At 43.3% G+C, this 19,406-nt stretch overlaps 1 protein-coding gene across 4 annotated transcripts in view; it reads right to left on the bottom strand.

Annotated features, from left to right (window-relative positions):
- Window positions 1-258: 258 nt before the first annotated feature.
- LOC117357948 (WAP four-disulfide core domain protein 3-like) overlaps window positions 259-19,406 on the bottom strand; it is a 138,939-nt gene continuing 119,791 nt past the window's right edge. For all 4 annotated transcript variants that reach the window (XM_033939230.1, XM_033939233.1, XM_033939231.1 and 1 more), the window contains 4 exons: window positions 18,906-19,058; window positions 11,206-11,339; window positions 4,691-4,736; window positions 259-1,106 (listed from right to left, as the gene is read on the bottom strand). In XM_033939230.1, the coding sequence (XP_033795121.1) occupies window positions 4,704-4,736; window positions 11,206-11,339; window positions 18,906-19,058 (320 nt within the window). In that variant the 3' untranslated portion in view covers window positions 259-1,106; window positions 4,691-4,703. The remainder of the gene's footprint in view (window positions 1,107-4,690; window positions 4,737-11,205; window positions 11,340-18,905; window positions 19,059-19,406) is intronic.

Genomic DNA, 19,406 nt, shown 5'->3' with positions numbered 1-19,406 from the left:
ACCAATTGTGGCCCTTCTGATATTTCTTCCATGAACACCGAACAGAAGTATATGTTTAGCATGTTTGCTTTTTCCTCAACACACTCCACAAAGTGGTTTATACCTTCTTTCAGTCTCCCCTCCCCTTTTCTGTAAGGCTGTCATTTGAATACTTTGATGTTTTACTCTGATAGCTGCCTTCATTTTCTGATCTCTGATCTGAAGAAGGATTACTTTTGAAAGCTAATCCAACCATTTTCTAGTTAGTCCAATAACAAAACTTGCCTCTTTTTTATTAACTTTTATTTATACTATTCAATTAGTGCAGTAACTCATGGGGTTATGTCTACTAAATGGTGTTGAGCCCTAATGCATACTCAGCATGTGTGAAATCTCTTACCACAAAGCATGTTAAAGTGTTTTGTGATAAATAACCTTTTTGCATTCACTGTGTGCATTATCTATATATATTTTGGGGAGAGGAGGGGTGTGTCAGGGTGAAGAATGGGCACGTTTTGCGTGCTTTAACTGGTTAGCATGCCCATAGCACATGATCTGAAAAATAAATACCTGGAAAAGCCCTATTTCCTGGGTGTGCTGGAAAGGGGGTTTCGCATGTAGTAAAGTCCCACATTAGCAGGCACGGAACCTATTTCCTAGCACTCTTAAGTAGACATACCCCATGGTGTGAACATCGCAGAAGGACAAACAGTTAAGGAAAGCAGAGAGAGAGCCATCATATAACCTTAGGAAATTATGTAGTTTCTGCATTTTAGAGAGTTAAAGAAGTACAGACTATAGCTTATAGACAATCAGCTAGGACAGGAATGGCCTGTCAATAAGAACTATCCCTCATGAAGAAATGGTGCATTTCAGTACAACTGGCCTAGTCTGTTTTGTATGGTCACATCTCACTTAGACAAATACAATGCCCTAGTAGCCCCTTTATAGCACTATTAGAAAACAAAATATAGAAAATTAGCAATTACTAGAATAGTTATAAAATAATGCAGCCAGGCTCCAGCTTCGTAGAAATTTAGTTTGCATTTGAAAGTGTCTCCTGTTCTCCAGGGTCATAGACAGGCCCGTTCTGGTTCACATGTTCTTCAGTGGTTGGAATCCTCCTACTGCCGAAACATGAGAAAGGAAGAGCCAAGATAATCGGCATCAGATTTTATACAAAAAGTGGAATAATCCAGATGTATTTATTTTTACTTTCACTGGTGCATCAGGGCATGTTACATTCAAGTATGGAAGGTAATAAAGTGATGCATCATGGGGGGGGGGGGGGAGATTATCAGTGAGGGCTACCATTAGGACAAATTATTTTATTGTTAATCCCAGTTATTAGTAACTAGGTCTTGTTGCATAGAACGGGACCTTTGCTAAAATAGCACCAGTGTTAAAGTAGTAAAATCTTAACAGTAGCCCACATTGATAACTACGCCCAATAATTTGCATTCCTCCGTACTAGTGTTCATAATCCTGGAACAGTAGTTCCCACCCCTGTCCTGTAGAACTACCAGCTAGTCAGATTTTCAGGATAGCCCTAATCAGTAGCATAGCTAGGGAGGTTGGCGCCTGAGTGGTGGCGCACAGCATTGTTGTGCTGTGTGTCCCCTGCTCTTCCCCACCATGCCATGTGCACCCCCTACCATGCCCCTCGCTCTTCCCCACCACGCTGTCCACCACCCCCCACACACACATTCTTCCCCATTGCTTGAGTGCCCCCCGCCTCTCATGTACCTCTTGAAATGCTTGCCAGTGCGAGCAGCATCTTCTACCTGCTGCTCACGCCAACCTTGGCTCCTTTCTTATGTCTCATCCTGGTCCTGTTACTGGGAAGTGATGTCAGAAAGTAGCCGAGGACAGCACGAGCAGCAGATGGAAGATGCTATTCCAGCCAGCAAACATTTCAACAGGTATGCTGGGGGGGAGGGCAGAGAGGAGGAGAGGCGCTGATGCCCCCATGAAGATGGCTCCTGGGGTGGTCCGCATTCCCCCTTACTATGCCACTAGCCCTAATGAATGTGCATGTGGCAGATTTGCATGCCCGTCACCTCCATTATAAGCAAATCTCTCTCATGCATATTCATTAGGGTTATCTCAAAAACCCGACTGGCTGGTAGTCCTCCAAGAAAGGGTTGAGAACCACTGTTCTAGAACTACCCATATAAACAGTGGATCATGACTGGTAAATCATTACTTTGGGCGTTTTTTCTTATACTTCATTCCTTCTACAAACAGGTGGCCAAACGGATTGAAAAGGTGACGGCAAAAGCTAGAAGGATGCTAGGGTGCATAGGAAGAGGTATGGCCAGTAAGAAAAAGGAGGTATTGATACCCCTTTATAAGACTTTGGTGAGACCTCATTTAGAATATTGTGTACAATTCTGGAAACCACACCTTCAAAAAGATATAAAAAGGATGTTGTCAGTCCAGAGGAAGGCGACTCTAATGGTGTGTGGTTTTCGTCATAAGGCGTTTCGGGACAGACTTAAAGATCTCAATATAAAGTAAAACCTTAGATTGCAAGTAACTTGGTTTGCAAGTGTTTTGCATTACAAGCAAAACATTTTATTAAATTTTAACTTGATATACAAGCAATGTCTTGCAATACGAGTACATAAAGTCTACACATGTCACATCATCACAACTGAGCCGATGGTTCTCTCTCTGACACTACAAGAGTATAGTGACTGTTCTAAAAGAGCAAAGTCTTGAAATACAAGTTGTGACCAGTCAAACTCTGTGCCTGACGTGTTCCCAGCTAAAAACCCCAGGAGAGGCAGAGACAGGGCTAAGAAAGTTGTTCCCAAGCCCTGCAGAGCCCAGCAGCCTAGGTTCCTTGAGTACACTAGGGAGGAATCCGCTGAGGATGAGGTCCTATCTGATTATTCAGAAGCTGAGGCATGGTAACTCAGCCCAGATCTGCTAGGTTTGCTCCTAAGCCTGTGAATATTAGGTTTAGACAGGATACTCCTGTAAGAAAACCCTGCAGTTACCACAACATCCACAGGGGGAGCCCAAGAGAGTCTCAGAACAGCACAGGCACACTGAGAGCAGGGCCTGTCTTTCCCCCTGAAAAGCCAGCTACTTTCCCTTCAGAATCAGAGATGACAAGGAAGGGAAAGGGTCCTCTCTCCAGTGCTCAGCAGCCAGTCAGACCACAGCAACTTAATAATCTGGAGCTTTTAGCTCCAGACCAAGGAGCTGAGGCCATACCTCAAGTAGAAGAAATGGATATCAGGTATTTCCAGACCCTGAAGCTATGGAAATAGGAGTTGCCTGTAAGGCCAACTGAGCTCTAAACCTGTGTTTGTTTGTGGGAAGTTTTCATAGCTAACTACTGCTCAGAACTGAACTTTTGTGGATTTTTGTGTGAACAATTAATAGGACTTGTGTTATAGCCTGTGGCCTGGTATGAAAGTTTTTTTTCTCATTTTTTGCTGCATGGGCTCACAGCACTGCTGAGGCCCAAGGCAAGGCTCCAGGTGGGGGGCAGGGCTCTTTAGCTGTAATTTCATAAAGGTCTATTGCTGATGTTTTCTCATTTTGTTTGCTGAAGGAATGTTTTGTTTTGGTTTTTTTTGAACTGCATTGTTTTTATTTGAGTGCAGTAAAGCCCAGGAACTGAGAACTATACTATTGAGGGAGAAGCTTGTGAAGACCTCGGGTGGGAATATTTGATATTGTGTGAAGACAAACATGGCAGTTCTCCTGCCCCAGCTCAGGAGCAGAGAGCTGAGGGCCTCCTGAACTTTTCTTTTGGTGTTGTGGAAGTAATGCACTGAAGGTTTTGTTTTTTCACTGTGTTAAGTGAGATTAACTCTCTTCAGAGTAAGGCCTAGGCCCAGGCGAGGCCTAGCTATAGAAAGCTGTGCCAAACTTGCTAAGGCACAGGGATTTTGGATATCCTGATTCGCTGACCAGGATTTTTGCTTTGAATTTTGCCTTTTTGTTTCTTGTTTGCCACTCTGATTTTTGGAGAAATAAAGAACCCTAGATAGGATTTTGATTAATTACCTGGTTTCCACTTCACTGTTTTATTTGATATTTTGCCTGTGGGGCTGTCTCCTTATCGAGCAGCGCACCAGCGCAGTTTTCATGTGGTCCACTTGGGGCGCTATCAGCCTAGTCCATGGCCTGGTGGCCACAAAGTACATACAGTATACACGTGTCACATGATCACAACTGAGCCGATTGTTCTTCTCTCCCTGACACTGCAAGAGTGTAGTGTCTGTTCTAAAGGAGCAAAGTCTTGCAATACAAGTACATACAGTCTACACGCGTCACATCATCACAACTGAGCCGATGGTTCTCTGTCTGATGCTGCAGGAATGTAGTGACTGTTTTAAATCAGCAAGGTCTTGCAATACAAGTATGTATAGTATTTTATATTAAAGTTTGGGGTTTTGGAACAAATCTTCTGAGTTTCCATGATTTCTTATGGGAAAATTTGCTTTGATATACAAGTATTTTGGATTACAAGCATGTTTTCGGTGTATTTTGTATTAAAGTTTTGGGTTGTAGAACGAATCATCTGAGTTTCAATTATTTTCTATGGGGAAATTTGTTTTGATATATGAGTGCTTTAGATTACAAGCATGCTTCTGGAATGAATTATACCCATAAACCACGGCTTTACTGAATATACTTTAGAGGAAAGGCAGGCGGGGAGAGATATGATAAGAGACTTTGAAATACATACGTAAATTGCTTGCTCAATAGACGAGTCTTTCATTTGAACGGATGCTCTGCAATGAGAGGGCATAGGATGAAGTTAAGAGGTGATAGGCTCAGGTGTAATCTAAACATAGGCGCCAAACGTTTCCCAACTGACATAAGGATGCAAACATTTTACAACAGATTCTGAAAAAAATTAAAAACTATATTCTTTGAAAGCATAAATACTATAGACAACTAATTTGAAACCCCTAGTATCACTAAATCCCATACTGAAGTGCTCAACCAGTTTAGTCATGGAACCTCAATCCTCCCTTCCCCATTACTCCGTTCCTAACTCTGTCCTCCTCAAACTGCTACAGTATAATGTAGCATACACATTTTGTAATTCCTTATATAAGTCATGAACCTATGTAAGCATCGCATGGCTCAGAAATACTGGATACGATTCTTTGCAGCTGTCAAGAGGTGATAGGGTCAGGAGTAATCTAAGAAAATACTTTATTACAGAAAGGGTGCTAGATGCGTGGAATAGTCTCCTGGAAGAAATGGTGGAGACAGAGACTGTCTGAATTCAAGAAGGCGTGGGATAGGGACGTTGGATCTCTTAGAGGAAAAGATAATGGTCACTGCGGATGGGCAGACTAAATGGGCCATTTGCCCTTTATTTGCCATCATGTTTCTGATGAATAATCATGGATAGCACCTGCGCCAAAACTGGTTAACTTGTGGTCATTCCAGGGAACAGATTGGGAATTAAGCGCCAGTATTCAGCCTGGAGCACATAAGGTGACCGCTTAAATTAGACTGAATAAATAGCAGTCTTATCTTTAAGTGGTTCAGTTTATGTGGGCAAAGGCTGAATATTGCACTTACGTAACTTGGAACTACGATAAACCACAGTCATGTGCCGACTCGACGTCATTAATCTGTCTGTTTTGTTCTTGTTCTGAATTTTATATTATTTTATGTATGTAACTATTTGTAAACCGTTTTGGAATATAACGGTATAGAAATTTTAAAAATAAATAAATAAAATCAGCCATTGGTTTGCAAGCTAAACTGCATTAACAGACATTATATGCACATTTTTTTCCAAATATTTTTATTAATTTTATATGATAATTAACAAGATATACAAGAAACACAAATATTATCTAAGATAAAGCACAAACAAAACAATCCTACTGTGGGTGGTATATACAATGCAAAACAAAACCAAGCTAAAGAATAATAATAATAAATGAATGAGAAAAAAAAAAAATATATATATATATATACATACATACATATAGTGGTACCTCGGTTTACAAGTGCACCGGTTTGCGAGTGTTTTGCAAGACGAGCAAAACATTCGCAAAATCGGCGCCTCGGAAACCGAGCTTGCCTCGATTTACGAGCGGCGCCTACAACGATCCAGCACCCTCCATCCGCAATCCGGCACCCCCCGCCGCGATCTGAAGTCCCCCAGACCCACCCGAACAGGCTTCTTACTTGCATTTTGGCCTCGGCACCAGCACCGGCATGTCCTGTACGTTGGTGCCGGTGCCCGAAGATCAGTCTCCTCTTCTTTGCTGGGACTTGAGCATCTGCACATGCTCAAGGCCTGCGAGTTCACGCACTCTCCGAGATCCGATATATATATATATATGTATATATAAATATATATATATATATACTAGTCTTATAGCCTGTTACATTAACGGGTGCTAGAATATGTGTGTGTGTGTGTCTGTCTTTATTTCTTTCTCTCTCTCCTTAGCCACTTTCTGTATTTCTGTCTTTCTTTCTTTCTGTCTGTCTTTTTCCTTGGCTGTCCACCACCACCCCTTGCCTGCTCCCCCTGTCCATTCTCCCTTCCTTTTACCTCCCCTGTGTCCCCTTCATTGCTCTCCTTATCCAGCAGCAGCCCTTCTCCCTTTGTTTTACCTCCCCCCTGTCCATCATCACCTCTTTCCTGCTCCCCCTGTCCAGAAGTAGGCCTTCCTTCCTTTTTTTCCTCCCTTGTCCATCAGCACCTCTTCCCCTGCTCCCTCTGTCCAGCAGTATGCCTCCCTTTCTTTTTCTGCCCCTCCTGTCGTCAGCACCTCTTCCCCTGTCCAGCAGCACCTCTTACCTCCTCTCGCGTCTGCCCTCCACCGACAGCCTCCTCAAGCCGCTGCGGCCTGCATGCGCTGACAGCCACCTCACCTCAAAGCTCTCCTCCTGCCTGCCGCTGAAAGCGCCGCTCCGTGAAGCCCTCCTCCTGGCAACTGCCGCTCCGCACCACTGTGCGTGCCTGAAACCAACAGCCGCCTCTCTAACGTTTACGCCATCCCTACCACCGCGGAACCGAAGGCGTCCTGGTGTAGCACATGCGCACTCTTGCCGGCCACAGCCCGACAGATCAGGGATCAGGGAAACACGCGGTAAGAGTGGGCATGTGCGCTTAACATTTTATTATATATACTAGTTTTATAGCCCGTTAAATTAACGGGTGCTAGAATATATGTGTGTGTGTCTGTCTTTATTTATTTTTCTCTCTCCTTAGCTGCTTTCTGTATTTGTATCTTTCTTTCTTTCTTTCTTTTCCTTGGCTGTCCACCACCACCCCTTGCCTGCTATTTTTGTCACCTACCATATGTTCCTCACATGGTTAAACTGCAGTACCCTGTCCTCAACAACTAAAACTTAACCGATTTAATTACCGTATTTTTTGCTCCATAAGATGCACTTTTTCCACCCCCCAAAAAGGGTGTGTGTCTTATGGAGCGAATATACCTCTGCGCCCCCTGGCGTTCTGTTGCTGCTCGTTGCCACCCCACCACTGACTTGCTCACCATTGCAGGAAAGGAAGAGAAGGACCAGTGGTCTGCAAGTCTTGCCCCGATGTCAATTCCCATCGGAGAGAAGGTCCAGGTCCAGGCCCAGACCTTATCTCTGACATCAGAATTGACGTCAGAGGAAGGCTTGTGGGCCCAATTGCAAGCTGCCAGCCCTTCGTGGAGTTGCGTGCAGGAGTCAGCAGTCGCTTTGCCCTGTCGGAAGCAGGAGTCAGCCACTGCCGTGTTGGCAGCGGCATCGGGTGTGCTCTGCAGTCCAGGAGTGCAGGAGCTTCGTTTTGAGTGTGTTGCAGTCCAGGCCTTGAGGATCATGGCAGGGAGGAAGGCATTGTTTGCCGGCCGCTGGAAGGAGGGGGGTGTGATGAGCCAGCGGTGCATCTGGATTGTGAGTAGCCCTGCCTTCGGTCCTGTCTCGGTCCCACTAAACCGGCTGGCAATAACGAAGCCAGACATCACGGGGGCTTTCCCTCTTGCTAAATCGCTATAGGCTCTGCCGGTCTCGATCCCGCCCCTCAAAATCAGGAAGTAACTTCAGAGATGGGCAGGATCGAGACCGGCAGAGCCTTTAGTAATTTGGCAAAAGGGAAGAACCCATGGCATCTGGCTTTGTTATTGCCAGGCGGTTTAACAGGGACAGGACCGAAGGCAGGACTGCTCACAATCCGTTTGTGCCACAGGACTTGGCGTTCACTCCCTTTGTGATGGTTCTTCTTCTGCCAGTGACGTACTAAGCACGCACGCGCAGTCGTGCGGCCACACCACTACAGAAACGGGATCAGGGAACACGGGTCGCTAGTGCGCATGCGCGGGCTAGCATTTTATTATTTAAGATATATACATACATATATAGCAGGGTCAGTACACAGATTATCATTGAAGGGTATATATGTGAGCTTGTAATAGGATTTTCATCGAGCATTACATCTTGACTTGATCTAAAGAAAAAAATTGAGGTGATCAATATATGTATTGTGTAGCATACTCTGAATTACTATTTGTCAGCGATCTAAACTCCAGTAACTTTGGACAGGACTCCAGATTTTAAGGAATGAACTGGTGGAATGATGCTATGTTCCACCATACCATGAACTTTACTTTGTCTAAGTTTTTCCAGCAATGCAATATATTTTTGATAGCCAAAAGCAATAGGATATTGAGCAAGCAAGCATTGGGTTCTGAGATATCTTGTGTGAGACCCAGTTGTCCAAGTACAATAATTTTGAGATGCAAGGGTTTGTGAATCTTTAATATGGCGGAAATGATGTTCCAAACCTTACATAAGAATTGCCGTTGCTGGGTCAGACCAGTGGTCCGTCATGCCCAGCAGTCCGCTCACGTGGTGGCTTTTGGTCAAGACCTGCGCCCTAACTGAGACTAGCCCTACCAGCACACGTCCTTGTTCAGCAGGAACTTGTCTAACTTTGTCTTGAATCCCTGGAGAGTGTTTTCCCCTATGACAGACTCCAGAAGAGCGTTTCAGTTTTCTACCACTCTCTAGGTGAAGAAGAACTAGCTTACATTTGTACGGAATCTATCTCCTTTCAACTTTAGAGATTGCCCTCTCGTTCTCCCTACCTTGGAGAGGGTGAACAACCTGTCCTTATCTACTAAGTCTATCCCCTTCAGTACCTTGAATATTTCAATTATGTCCCCTCTCAGGCTCCTCTGTTCGAGGGAGAAGAGGCCCAGTTTCTTTAATCTTTCATTGTACGAAAACTCTTCCAACCCTTTAACCATCTTAGTCGCTCTTTCTGGACCCTTTCGAGTAGTACCGAGTCTTTCTTCATGTACAGCGACCAGTGCTGTACGTAGTACCCCAGGAGAGAGAGCACCATGGCCCGTTACAGCGGCATGATAACCTTCTCCGATTTGTTCGTGATCTCCTTCTTTATCATTCTTAGCATTTTGTTCGCCCTTTTCACCGTCGCCGCACATTGTATGGACGGCTTCATCGACTTGTCGATCAGAACTCCCAAGTCCCTTTCCTGGGATTCTCTCCAAGTATCGCCCCAGACATCCTGTATTTGTGCATGAGATTTTTGTTACCAACATGTATCACTTTACACATATCCATGTTGAACCTCATCTGCCATGTCGATGCCCATTCCTCGAGCCTGATTATGTCACGTTGCAGATCTTGGCAATCCCCCTGCAGCTTCACTACTCTGAATAACTTCATATCGCTCGTCATACCTATGTCCAGATCGTTTATAAAGATGTTGAAGAGCATGGGTCCTAGCACCGAGCCCTGCGGCACCCCACTGGTGATGCTCTTCCAGTCCGAGTATTGTCCATTTACCCCCCATTATCTGTTTCCTATGCTCCAGGCAGTTTTTAATCCACATGAATACTTCACCCTCGATTCCATGGCTAGTAATTTTCCAAAGTAGTCGTTCATGCAGAACCTTGTTGAATGCCTTCTGAAAGTCCAGATATACAATGTTGACCAGGTCACCCTTGTCTATCTGCCTGCTTACTCCTCGAAAAAGTGCAGCAAGTTTGTCAAACAAGATCTGCCTTTGCTGAAACCGTGCTGGCTGGTGCTCAACAGACCATGTCTGTCAAGGTGATCAATGATGCAGTTCTTTATCAGGGCCTCTACCATCTTTCCCGATACCGAGGTCAGACTCACCGGTCTATAGTTTCCCGGGTCTCCCCTCGAACCTTTTTTGAAGATCAGCGTAACATTTGCCACCTTCCAATCCTCCGGAATCTTTTCCGTTTTGATGGACAGATTGACTATTAGTTGAAGTGCATCCTGGGAGGGACCTTAAGCAACCTGGGCCAGTCAGAGCCTTAGGCCCCTCCCCAGCGCATCCCAGGATGCACTGGGGATGGGAAGTCCTGCCATTTTGAAGAGACAGGCCTGCTAGCCGGAGAGAGTAGGCATCCCTTCAGCTGGCCTTCGTAAACAAGATAAGGGGGTGGGGATGGGGTCGGGAGCACAACGGCAACTGCTGGATAGAGTGGGCATCCTTCCCACTGCTGGGGGTGTGGGAGTTTGCTTAATGGCAGTGACGTGAGGGAGTGGGCATTACTCCCGCTGCTTGGGAGGGGGGGATTGTTTAACATCAGCGGCAGGAGGTAGTGGGCATCCCTCCCGCTGCTAGGGAGGTTGCATGATGGCAGCAAATTTTTCAGACAGGTCTGACCTGTCAAGCCTTACTTTCCTGTCAATGCCTGAGCCACTCAGCCACTGACAAAAAGTAAGGCTAGGATGGCTTAGATCTGCCGGAAAATTTTGCTCGCAAATGTAGGACAGCGAGTATAGGGAATTACTCAGCGATAATAGAGAATCACCTGGTGTGCTCGTTTAAATTTAATCACTTCATTATAATATATTTGCATGGCAGTCGGAGACTGCTAGGAAGCTCGGAAAAGACTACATTGAGCCATTTTGATAATCCGTGGCTAAAATACATGAATGCTAAACTGGCTGGAACCGGTTTAGTGACCATGTTAAAGTTTTGAGAATCTTCCCCTTAGAGTACCTGATAAATTACTTGGTTGTAAACCACACAGATGCCAAATAGTGGCTATATTGCAGTATATCAAGAATTGTAAATAATAATAAACAGCCCTCTAGTAGTTTTCACAGCCTACTTCAAAAAGCAAGCCTAGTTTAGTTAAATATTATACCATGCACTGTACATTCAGGAATGCAACAGAACTAATGTGTGCACTATTACACATCGTAATGAGTAGAAAGACCCAGTACCTTGCAGGCACGTCCTGCAGTCCCCATGCAGCACTTATCATTTCCAGGACAGTCTCTGTCACTGTTGCATTTATCATGACAATTGTTTTCCATCTTGTTCACTGTTGTAGCTTTTGGGCAACGTCCCGGTTTTTCTAGAAGAAAGCAAATATCTCAGTGTATATAAGTTCCCCAAGAGTTATTTTGTATATAATGCATACTGCAACCAAAACAATCCAAATGAAAGAAATATGCTACTGGCAATTCCAAGATTATAGTTGTGAAAATTCAGTCCTAATCTCAAATTACACTATTGGAGGAATTCTGCAGAGCGGCACCTAGAGGTAGGAGACACTTAGGCACATCAAAGGCACCATTAATTGACAGGTAGGCACCTATGTGCCCTAGGCATTATTCTAGAGGGTAGAGCCTAAGTGCCATGGGGGGGGTTCTTTAAATGATGCCATTGTCAGTGACCACCTTAAAAGCAGCCACTGATCACATGCCAAATACATGACGGTGCCATTTAGAGAATCACGCCTTTGGGAAAAATAGGCGTTGGAAATGTAGGTCAGGATTTTTAAGGCCTACATTTCCGTCGCCTACCTTTGATGTGAACCACACCTACAGAGGCAATTTATAGCACCTAATGCCACTTCCAGCACTAGCCACACCTGCAGTGGTGTTAGGCATTATAAAGCACCTCTGTAGGCATAATTCTAGTGCCATTTTTTTAGGCACCAATAGGTGCCTTGAAATTGGTTTTAAAAGCTCTTTTAAATGGCATTTTGCACTTAATCTAGGCACCGATAAGGATTTAGGAAATATAATTTAGGTTCAAACAATTTTTATTGATGCAATCATCAAATATAACATAAGAGCACCTCATGGTGCATAATACAACAACAATGCATCACATAAAATAAAATAAGAAGCATGTATACCCCCAAAAAAGCATATAAGCAAAAAAAAAAAAAAAAAAATGCAGCCGACAGCCGATCCAAAATACCAGCTGACTGCCTCTTCACATAGTCTCCATACAGCCTAACTGCCGCTGTCAGCGCTCCAAATGTAGTATGCAGCCGATCCAAAACACACAGCCCAACTGCCGCTGTCAGCGCTCCAAATGTAGTATGCAGCCGATCCAAAACACACAGCCCAACTGCCGCTGTTAGTGCTCCAAATAGATTTCAGAAAGCGATGTATTCAATGTAAGATCTCAGAGAGCAGATGTAAGAGCTCAGAGTTCTCATTAGGCAAGAGATCCGAAGCAGGCAGGCAGGCAGAGTGCTCCCATAATCAATTCATTTGTCAAAAACCATCAGCAGTCATAAAGTATTTCTTCTCAGCCAAGAGGCTCTCTGCATTAAGTGTTTGCCGGTATCTGAAGGAGAAGCGGTATTTCTCTCCCCCTCCAGTCCCTGTTCAGCACTTGCCCGCGGCGCCTTCTCCCACGATCCCCGCCTGCATGCGGCTCCTGAGAGGAGTAGCCACTGCTCTTAACCAATTCAACAGGTGTGGCTGTGAATTCAGTGCTGGTGCGGCTCTCAGCAGACAGGCAGGAAATATACAACCGACAACCGAACCAACATATCAGCTGACTGTTGCAGTCAAAATATCCGCTGACTGCTTCTTTAGCCCAACTGCCACTGTTAGCACTAAGCCAGCCGACGACTACTGCATAGGCTAACAACAGCTGTCAGCGCAAAAAAAAACTCACACTCCACTGTCGATGATTGATGAGCGCTGCCTCTGTCCTTTTCTTTCTGCTAGTGTGCACCAAATTTAAAAATTAAGGTGGCTGAAAACGGAGCCTTTTTATTAGGCTACCATTTTCATTGATTTGGGAAATATAATTTAAATTGATTCCAAAGCTGTCCTCCCTTGTGTGCTGATGATAAACTCTTATTTAATAAGTCACAGGCGTAAAACATGTCAGCAATACAAAAACTACTACACGCTGTTTCGAGTCTTTGCCAGGATTTTCACATGCACCCATCAGAAAGGTCACCACTTAGATTTGATCACATTTCTTTCTAATGTTTTCCAGTGTAAGTTTTAAAGGTGAAACTTGGACCAATACTCCTTGGTCGGACCATCTTTTATGCAATTTTGAATTATGCTGGATTAAAAGACAATTTAAAATGATGCCAAGGAACAATTTCAAAGAGAAAACTATTTGCACAAGAGGACAACTGAACCCAGTAGAATTTTGGACGCATTATAGCTTAATATCTAACTCAGTTTTTGATCCAAATTTCATTTTAGGATGGAAAACTTTAGCGATCAGGTCTTAAATGATATTGCACCTCTGAAAGAACGTAGGAAAAGACAACATTTATCAAATAGCTGGTATGATACTGATTTAATGGTTTTAAAGTGAAAAATACATAAATTGGAAAGAATATGGTGTTAATCAGGGAAAGATGGGGACAGACTTATTTGGCGACTTAAGGTTAAAGAATATAAAAGAATGATAAAAGAAAAGCATTGTAAACATTACTCTCAAAAAATTAATTCTCCTACTATAAATAGTAAAGAACTTTTCAGAATAGTCAGTTCTTTGTTTGATATTGATTTACATAAACGTTCTAATACAGATTTTCCATCTTCTGCTACGAATTTAGCCGACTATTTTGCTCCAAAAATTTATAATTTGAGATCGTCTTTTGTAGGTTCAAACTCAGATTTACCAATCACTCTAATTCCTTTAGGAAAAGAAAGTTCAGCTGTTGATATGATCTGGAATCATTTTGAAAATCCAGACTGGAACCAATTCCTCAAGCTGTATTCAAAATATGTAAAATGCTTATTGTCTATTGGATAACTGTCCACCAACTATTATGAAATCATAGAAACATAGAAAAAGACGGCAGAAAGGGTGGTAGATGCAGAAGGGTGGTAGAGACAGAGACTGTGTCTGAATGCATTCATCTCTCATTAACCCTTCAAGGGTTGTACTGTTTTCCGTGTCTAACTTGACACAGTTTCTGTGTTTCACTGCTTGTCTTCAGGAGTTGAAACTGCTGAGCTTGCACAGCGGTTGTTTATTTGCACAGTTTCTTGTTTACATATAAACGGGACTGCCATTTGCCGTTTAAAGACTTTATGTCCACTTTGAGAAAGATTCTCAAAATAATAGCATAATAATATTCAAATTATTTGCATGCTATTTGTGCAGAGAATCTCTGGTAAAGAGTGGGAAGAACTGTGCTTAGTGGTTGCTCAGAAGAGCAATCACTAAGCATAGCTCCTTCCTTCTGTCAAAGCTGCTCTTCCTGCCCTGATCAACTGAGCCACAGGTCTCCCCAAGTCCTGCTGGTTCAGCTGATTAACTGGTGGGGAGAACAGCAGAAATAAGAGACCCACCTCCCGCCAACACCCCCCCTTCGCCTGCTGCTGCTGGGCCCTCTCCCCCAACACCCTGTACCAGGTTGGCAGGAAGGATGTCCACTCTCTCCTGCCACTGCCATAAGGGTTCCATGCTACTGACCCCAACAACCCGCTGCTCCCCTAATACATTGAAAGATGGCAGGAGGGATGTCTACCCCCATAGGAGGGGCTTTAGGTGCCTGGGCAAATCAGTGTCTTAGGCACCTCCCTGGTGCATCCCAGAATGCACTGGGGAGGGGAAGGCCTGCCATTTTGAAGAGGCAGGCTTGCTGGCCAGACAGAGTAGGCACCCCTCTGACTGGCCTTCTTCTGAAAGGTACGGAGGTATCAGAAAGTGCTGGAGGTGGGGGACCTCAGTGGCAGACGAGAGTGGGCATCCCTTCTGCTGGGGTTGTTGGGGGGTTGTCTGGGGTGTCAGAAATCATCAGTGGTTGAATGGAATGGGCATCCCTCCTCTCAGGGTTGTCAGGGGTGTCGAGGATCACTGGTAAAATGCTTCCTAGCAGTCTGACTCTGCCATGCAAATGTAGTACAATGAGGTCATTAATAGTAAAATGGTATTCAAATGGGCTCATCAATATTTAAAGATGCATTCCAGGTGATTCTCTATCATCGATAGGTGATTCCCAACCTTGTTGTACCAAATTCGCAGGTAAAATTTTCTGACAGTCTGAGCTGTACCTGTGGGTCCCTGAGCCAATCAACGCTCAGGCACTGATCAGAAAGTAAGGCTACAACAGCTCAGACTGTCAGAAAATTTTACCTGCAAATTTGGTACAACAAAGTTGAGAATCACCCATTTATGATAGAGAATCACCTGGAATGCGTCTTTAAATATTGATGAGCCCATTTGAATACCATTTTATTATTAATGACCTCATTGTATAACATTTGCATGGCAGAGTCGGAGACTGTTAGGAAGCTCGGAAAAGATTGTTCTGATCATCAGCCGGTAAAATACTGGCACGCTAAACCGTCTGGAACTGGTATAGTGACCATTGTTAAGGGCACAGTAAGTTTTGAGAATTTAGCCCTTAGTCGGCACAATAGTATGGTAATTATGGTGAGGATTAGGGTTTTTGGTGTCTGTTGAGTTGGTCTAAAACAAATTGCAATAAGTTTTAATGAGTATGTCTGGGGAATGTGATGTGAAATTATAGTGCAGTAATTGCAATATAAAAAAGTAGAACAATGTAATTGTTAAATTTGATAATGTGATTTGTAGTAAATTTTGAATTTAACAACTTTTGAACTGTTACGTTGAATTATTATTACATGTTTTGAGTATAGTATTATTTATACGACAGTCGTTGACAATTTAGCTTCATTAAAGTAGGGCATACATATTCATTAGGGATATCTTGAAACCCTGTCTTTCTGGCGGTCCCCCCAGGACAGGATTAAGAACCTCTGATCTAGAACAACACTCAGCCCTCAGGTACCTCACAACTTTTCTGCACAATCTGATCTCATTGTTTTAAACTTTATTTTATTATCTCACCTTCCCTATATGTATTCTTCTTCTTCTTCAGGGGAAAAAGCCTCAGAGTTTTTGAACCATTAGCTCATGTGGGTCACAAAAGGTGATGTATTCACCCAGCTGGGCAGCAGTTTGAGTTGCTGAACAGTAGAAGGAATTGGGGCTGCTACAGAAAACACCCTGACGCAGTAGGGAAGATTATACCCCACGAAGCACAGGTTGCATTGGTTATCAAATAGTGCTAGAGGAAGATACATTGAGAATTTGGATTGAAGTATCCAATATGCTTTATTCATACAACAAGATAAGTTGAATCTTCTTTAGCTTTATAGCTGGCTTATATTAATGAAAGAGTTGAATTATAATAGCGATGAATTACTGTTACATAGAAACACAGAAACGTGATGGCAGATAAAGGCCAAATGGCCCATCTAGTCTGCCCATCTGCAGTAACCATTATCTCCCTCTCTCCAAGAGATCCCACGTGCCTATCCCAGGCCCTTTTGAATTCAGACACAGTCTCTGTCTCCACCACCCTTCTGCATCTACTACCCTTTCTGTAAAAATGTATTTCCTTAGATTACTCTGGAGCCTATCACCTCTTAACTTCATCCTATGCCCTCTCATTGCAGAGTTTTCTTTCAAATTAAAGAGACTCGACTTATGTAGGTATTTACACTATGTAGGTATTTAAACATCTGTATCATATCTCCCCTCTCCTGCCTTTCCTCCAAAGTATACAGATTGAGATCTTTAAGTCTGTCCCCATACGCCTTTTCACGAAGACCACACACCATTTTAGTAGCCTTCCTCAGGACTGACTCCATCCTTTTTATATCTTTTTGAAGGTGCGGCCTCCAGAATTGTACATAATATTCTAAACGAGGTCTCACCAGAGTCTTATACAGAGGCATCAATACATCCTTTTTCCTACTGGCCATACCTCTCCCTATGCAACCTAGCATCCTTCTAGCTTTCGCCGTCACCTTTTCAACCTGTTTGACTATCTTATAAGATCATCACATACAATCACACCCAAGTCCCGCTATTCTGTCGTGCGCATAAGCTCTTCACTCCTACTCTGTACCGTTCCCTTGGGTTTTTGCAGCCCAAATGCATGACCTTAAATTTCTTCACATTAAATTTTAGCTGCCAAATTTCAAACCGTTCTTCAAACTTCACCAGTTCTTTTTTCATGTTATTCATACCATCCGGCATGTCTAATCTATTGCATATTTTGGTATCATCTGCAAAGGGGCAAATCTTACTCGACAATATCATTTATAAAAATGTTAAAAAGAACAGGCCGAAGAACAGAACCTTGAGGCACACCACTGGTAACATCCCTTTCCTCAAAGCGATCTCCATTGATCGCTCTCTGTCACCTTCCACTCAACCAGTTCTTGACCCAGCCCATCACTTTGAGACCCATCCTGAGGGCACTCAGTGTATTTAGTAGACGTCTATGTGGGACACTGTCAAAGGCTTTGCTAACATTTAAATACACCACATCTAGCGCACATTTTCTATCCAATTATCTGTTTACCAAGTCAGAGAAATTGATCAGATTTGTCTGACAAGACCTACCTCTAATGAATCCATGTTGCCTCCGGTCCTGTAATTCACAGGATTCCAGAAACTTGACCATTCTCTGTTTTAAAAGTGTTTCCATTAATTTGCTTACCACAGAAGTCAGACTTACCGGCCTGTAATTCCCTACTTCTTCCTTACTTCCACTTTTGTGGAGCGGGGCCACATTTGCCTTTCGCCAGTCCTCCAGTACCACTCCTGACTCTAGAGACCCGTTGAAAAGGTCAGTCAGCAGAGCTACCAGAACTTCCCTAAGTTCCTTCAGCACCCTCAGATGGACACTATTTGGCCCCATCGCTTTGTCTACCTTTATTTTAGCTAGCTCCTCACGAACACAAACCCTCTGAAAATCAATCAGGGTCCATTACTCCTCTATCCCTATTCACATTTGTCTTCTGCTCCTGACTATACTATTTATTTAACAGTGTGATTAAATTTTTGATGCAAAGAGAACTGTTGATGATGAGCATAATTGAACTAGCCCCCTTTTTAGAAAATGAACAAAAAACTACAAAATAAAATAAATTAATTAATTAATTTATTATTATTTATTAATTAATTAATAATTTGAAGTGATTATACCTAGGCCTGGATTAAGAGCTAAGAACATAAGCATTGCCCCTGCCGGGTCAGACCAGGGGTCCATCGCGCCTAGCAGTCCGCTCCCGTCCGTGGCAGCCCCCCTGGTCCATGACCTATAAGTGCTCCTTACCTAAGATGTTTATACCCCATTTATTTAATGTCCTGTAAGTAGCCCTCTATCTGTACCCTGCTATCCCCTTCTCTTTCAGGAAATCATCCAGTACCTTTTTGAACCCCAATAATGTATTCTGTCCTATCACCTCTCCTGGTAGTGCATTCCAGGTGTCCACCACCTTCTGAGTGAAGAAGAACTTCCTAGCATTCGTTTTGAATCTGTCTCCTCTCAATTTTTCTGGGTAACCTCTTGTTTTTGTTGTTCCCGCTAGTCTGAAAAATCTGTCCCTCTCCACCTTCTCTATGCCTTTCATGAGTGAATACATCACCTTTTTTGACCCACATGGGTTAATGGCTCAAAAACTCTGATGCTTTTTCCCCTGAAGAAGAAGAAGAATACATATAGGGGGAGGTGAGATAACAAAATAAAGTTAATTGACAAATGCTGACTAAATAGATCATTATAATGGATTTGTATTAGTGTGATTAATACTTGATATAATGAGGGCAGATGTAAGCTGACTTGGTAGGTTTTCTAGCAGCCATCCATCCTTATCATTACCTGCCAAAGAAGTCACACACTGTTTCTGGTACCCATATAAACAGCATTTCTGATTTTTGGCACATTGCCAGTCTTGTGTGCAGGGAACTGCAGATGAGTCGTACATATAGAGTGTTTTTGTCCCCCAATGTGTTTCGCAAACTCCGTCATGCTCTGTAAAAGAGAAAATATCACAATGAAGACACCAAGCTACTTGATGAGAAGTATCAGTGCTATAATTATACAGGATAAAAATATGACAGATGGTGCTTGCACACAGGGATGTAGCCATGGGGTCTGCCATCTCCCCTCCTTTTTAGGTATGGGAAAATAGGAGCTTAACACTGATTTTCAACACTTGACCCCAACTTCAGATTCTTAATAAAACAAATTAATTGCAGGTTTAAGAATACAATTATTTATGGGAAACATCCAAAGGGGTTCAAAGCTCAAATCACATATATAGGTTGTTCACGCGTGGTCACTGAGGGGCATTACGTTCTAAACCAGGTGATGAATACT

This window comes from Geotrypetes seraphini, chromosome 3 (genome assembly GCF_902459505.1).
Source record: "Geotrypetes seraphini chromosome 3, aGeoSer1.1, whole genome shotgun sequence".
Taxonomy (NCBI): domain Eukaryota; kingdom Metazoa; phylum Chordata; class Amphibia; order Gymnophiona; family Dermophiidae; genus Geotrypetes; species Geotrypetes seraphini.
The sequence above is the reverse complement of the archived record's forward strand: the minus strand, read 5'-3'. Positions and strand labels throughout refer to the sequence as shown.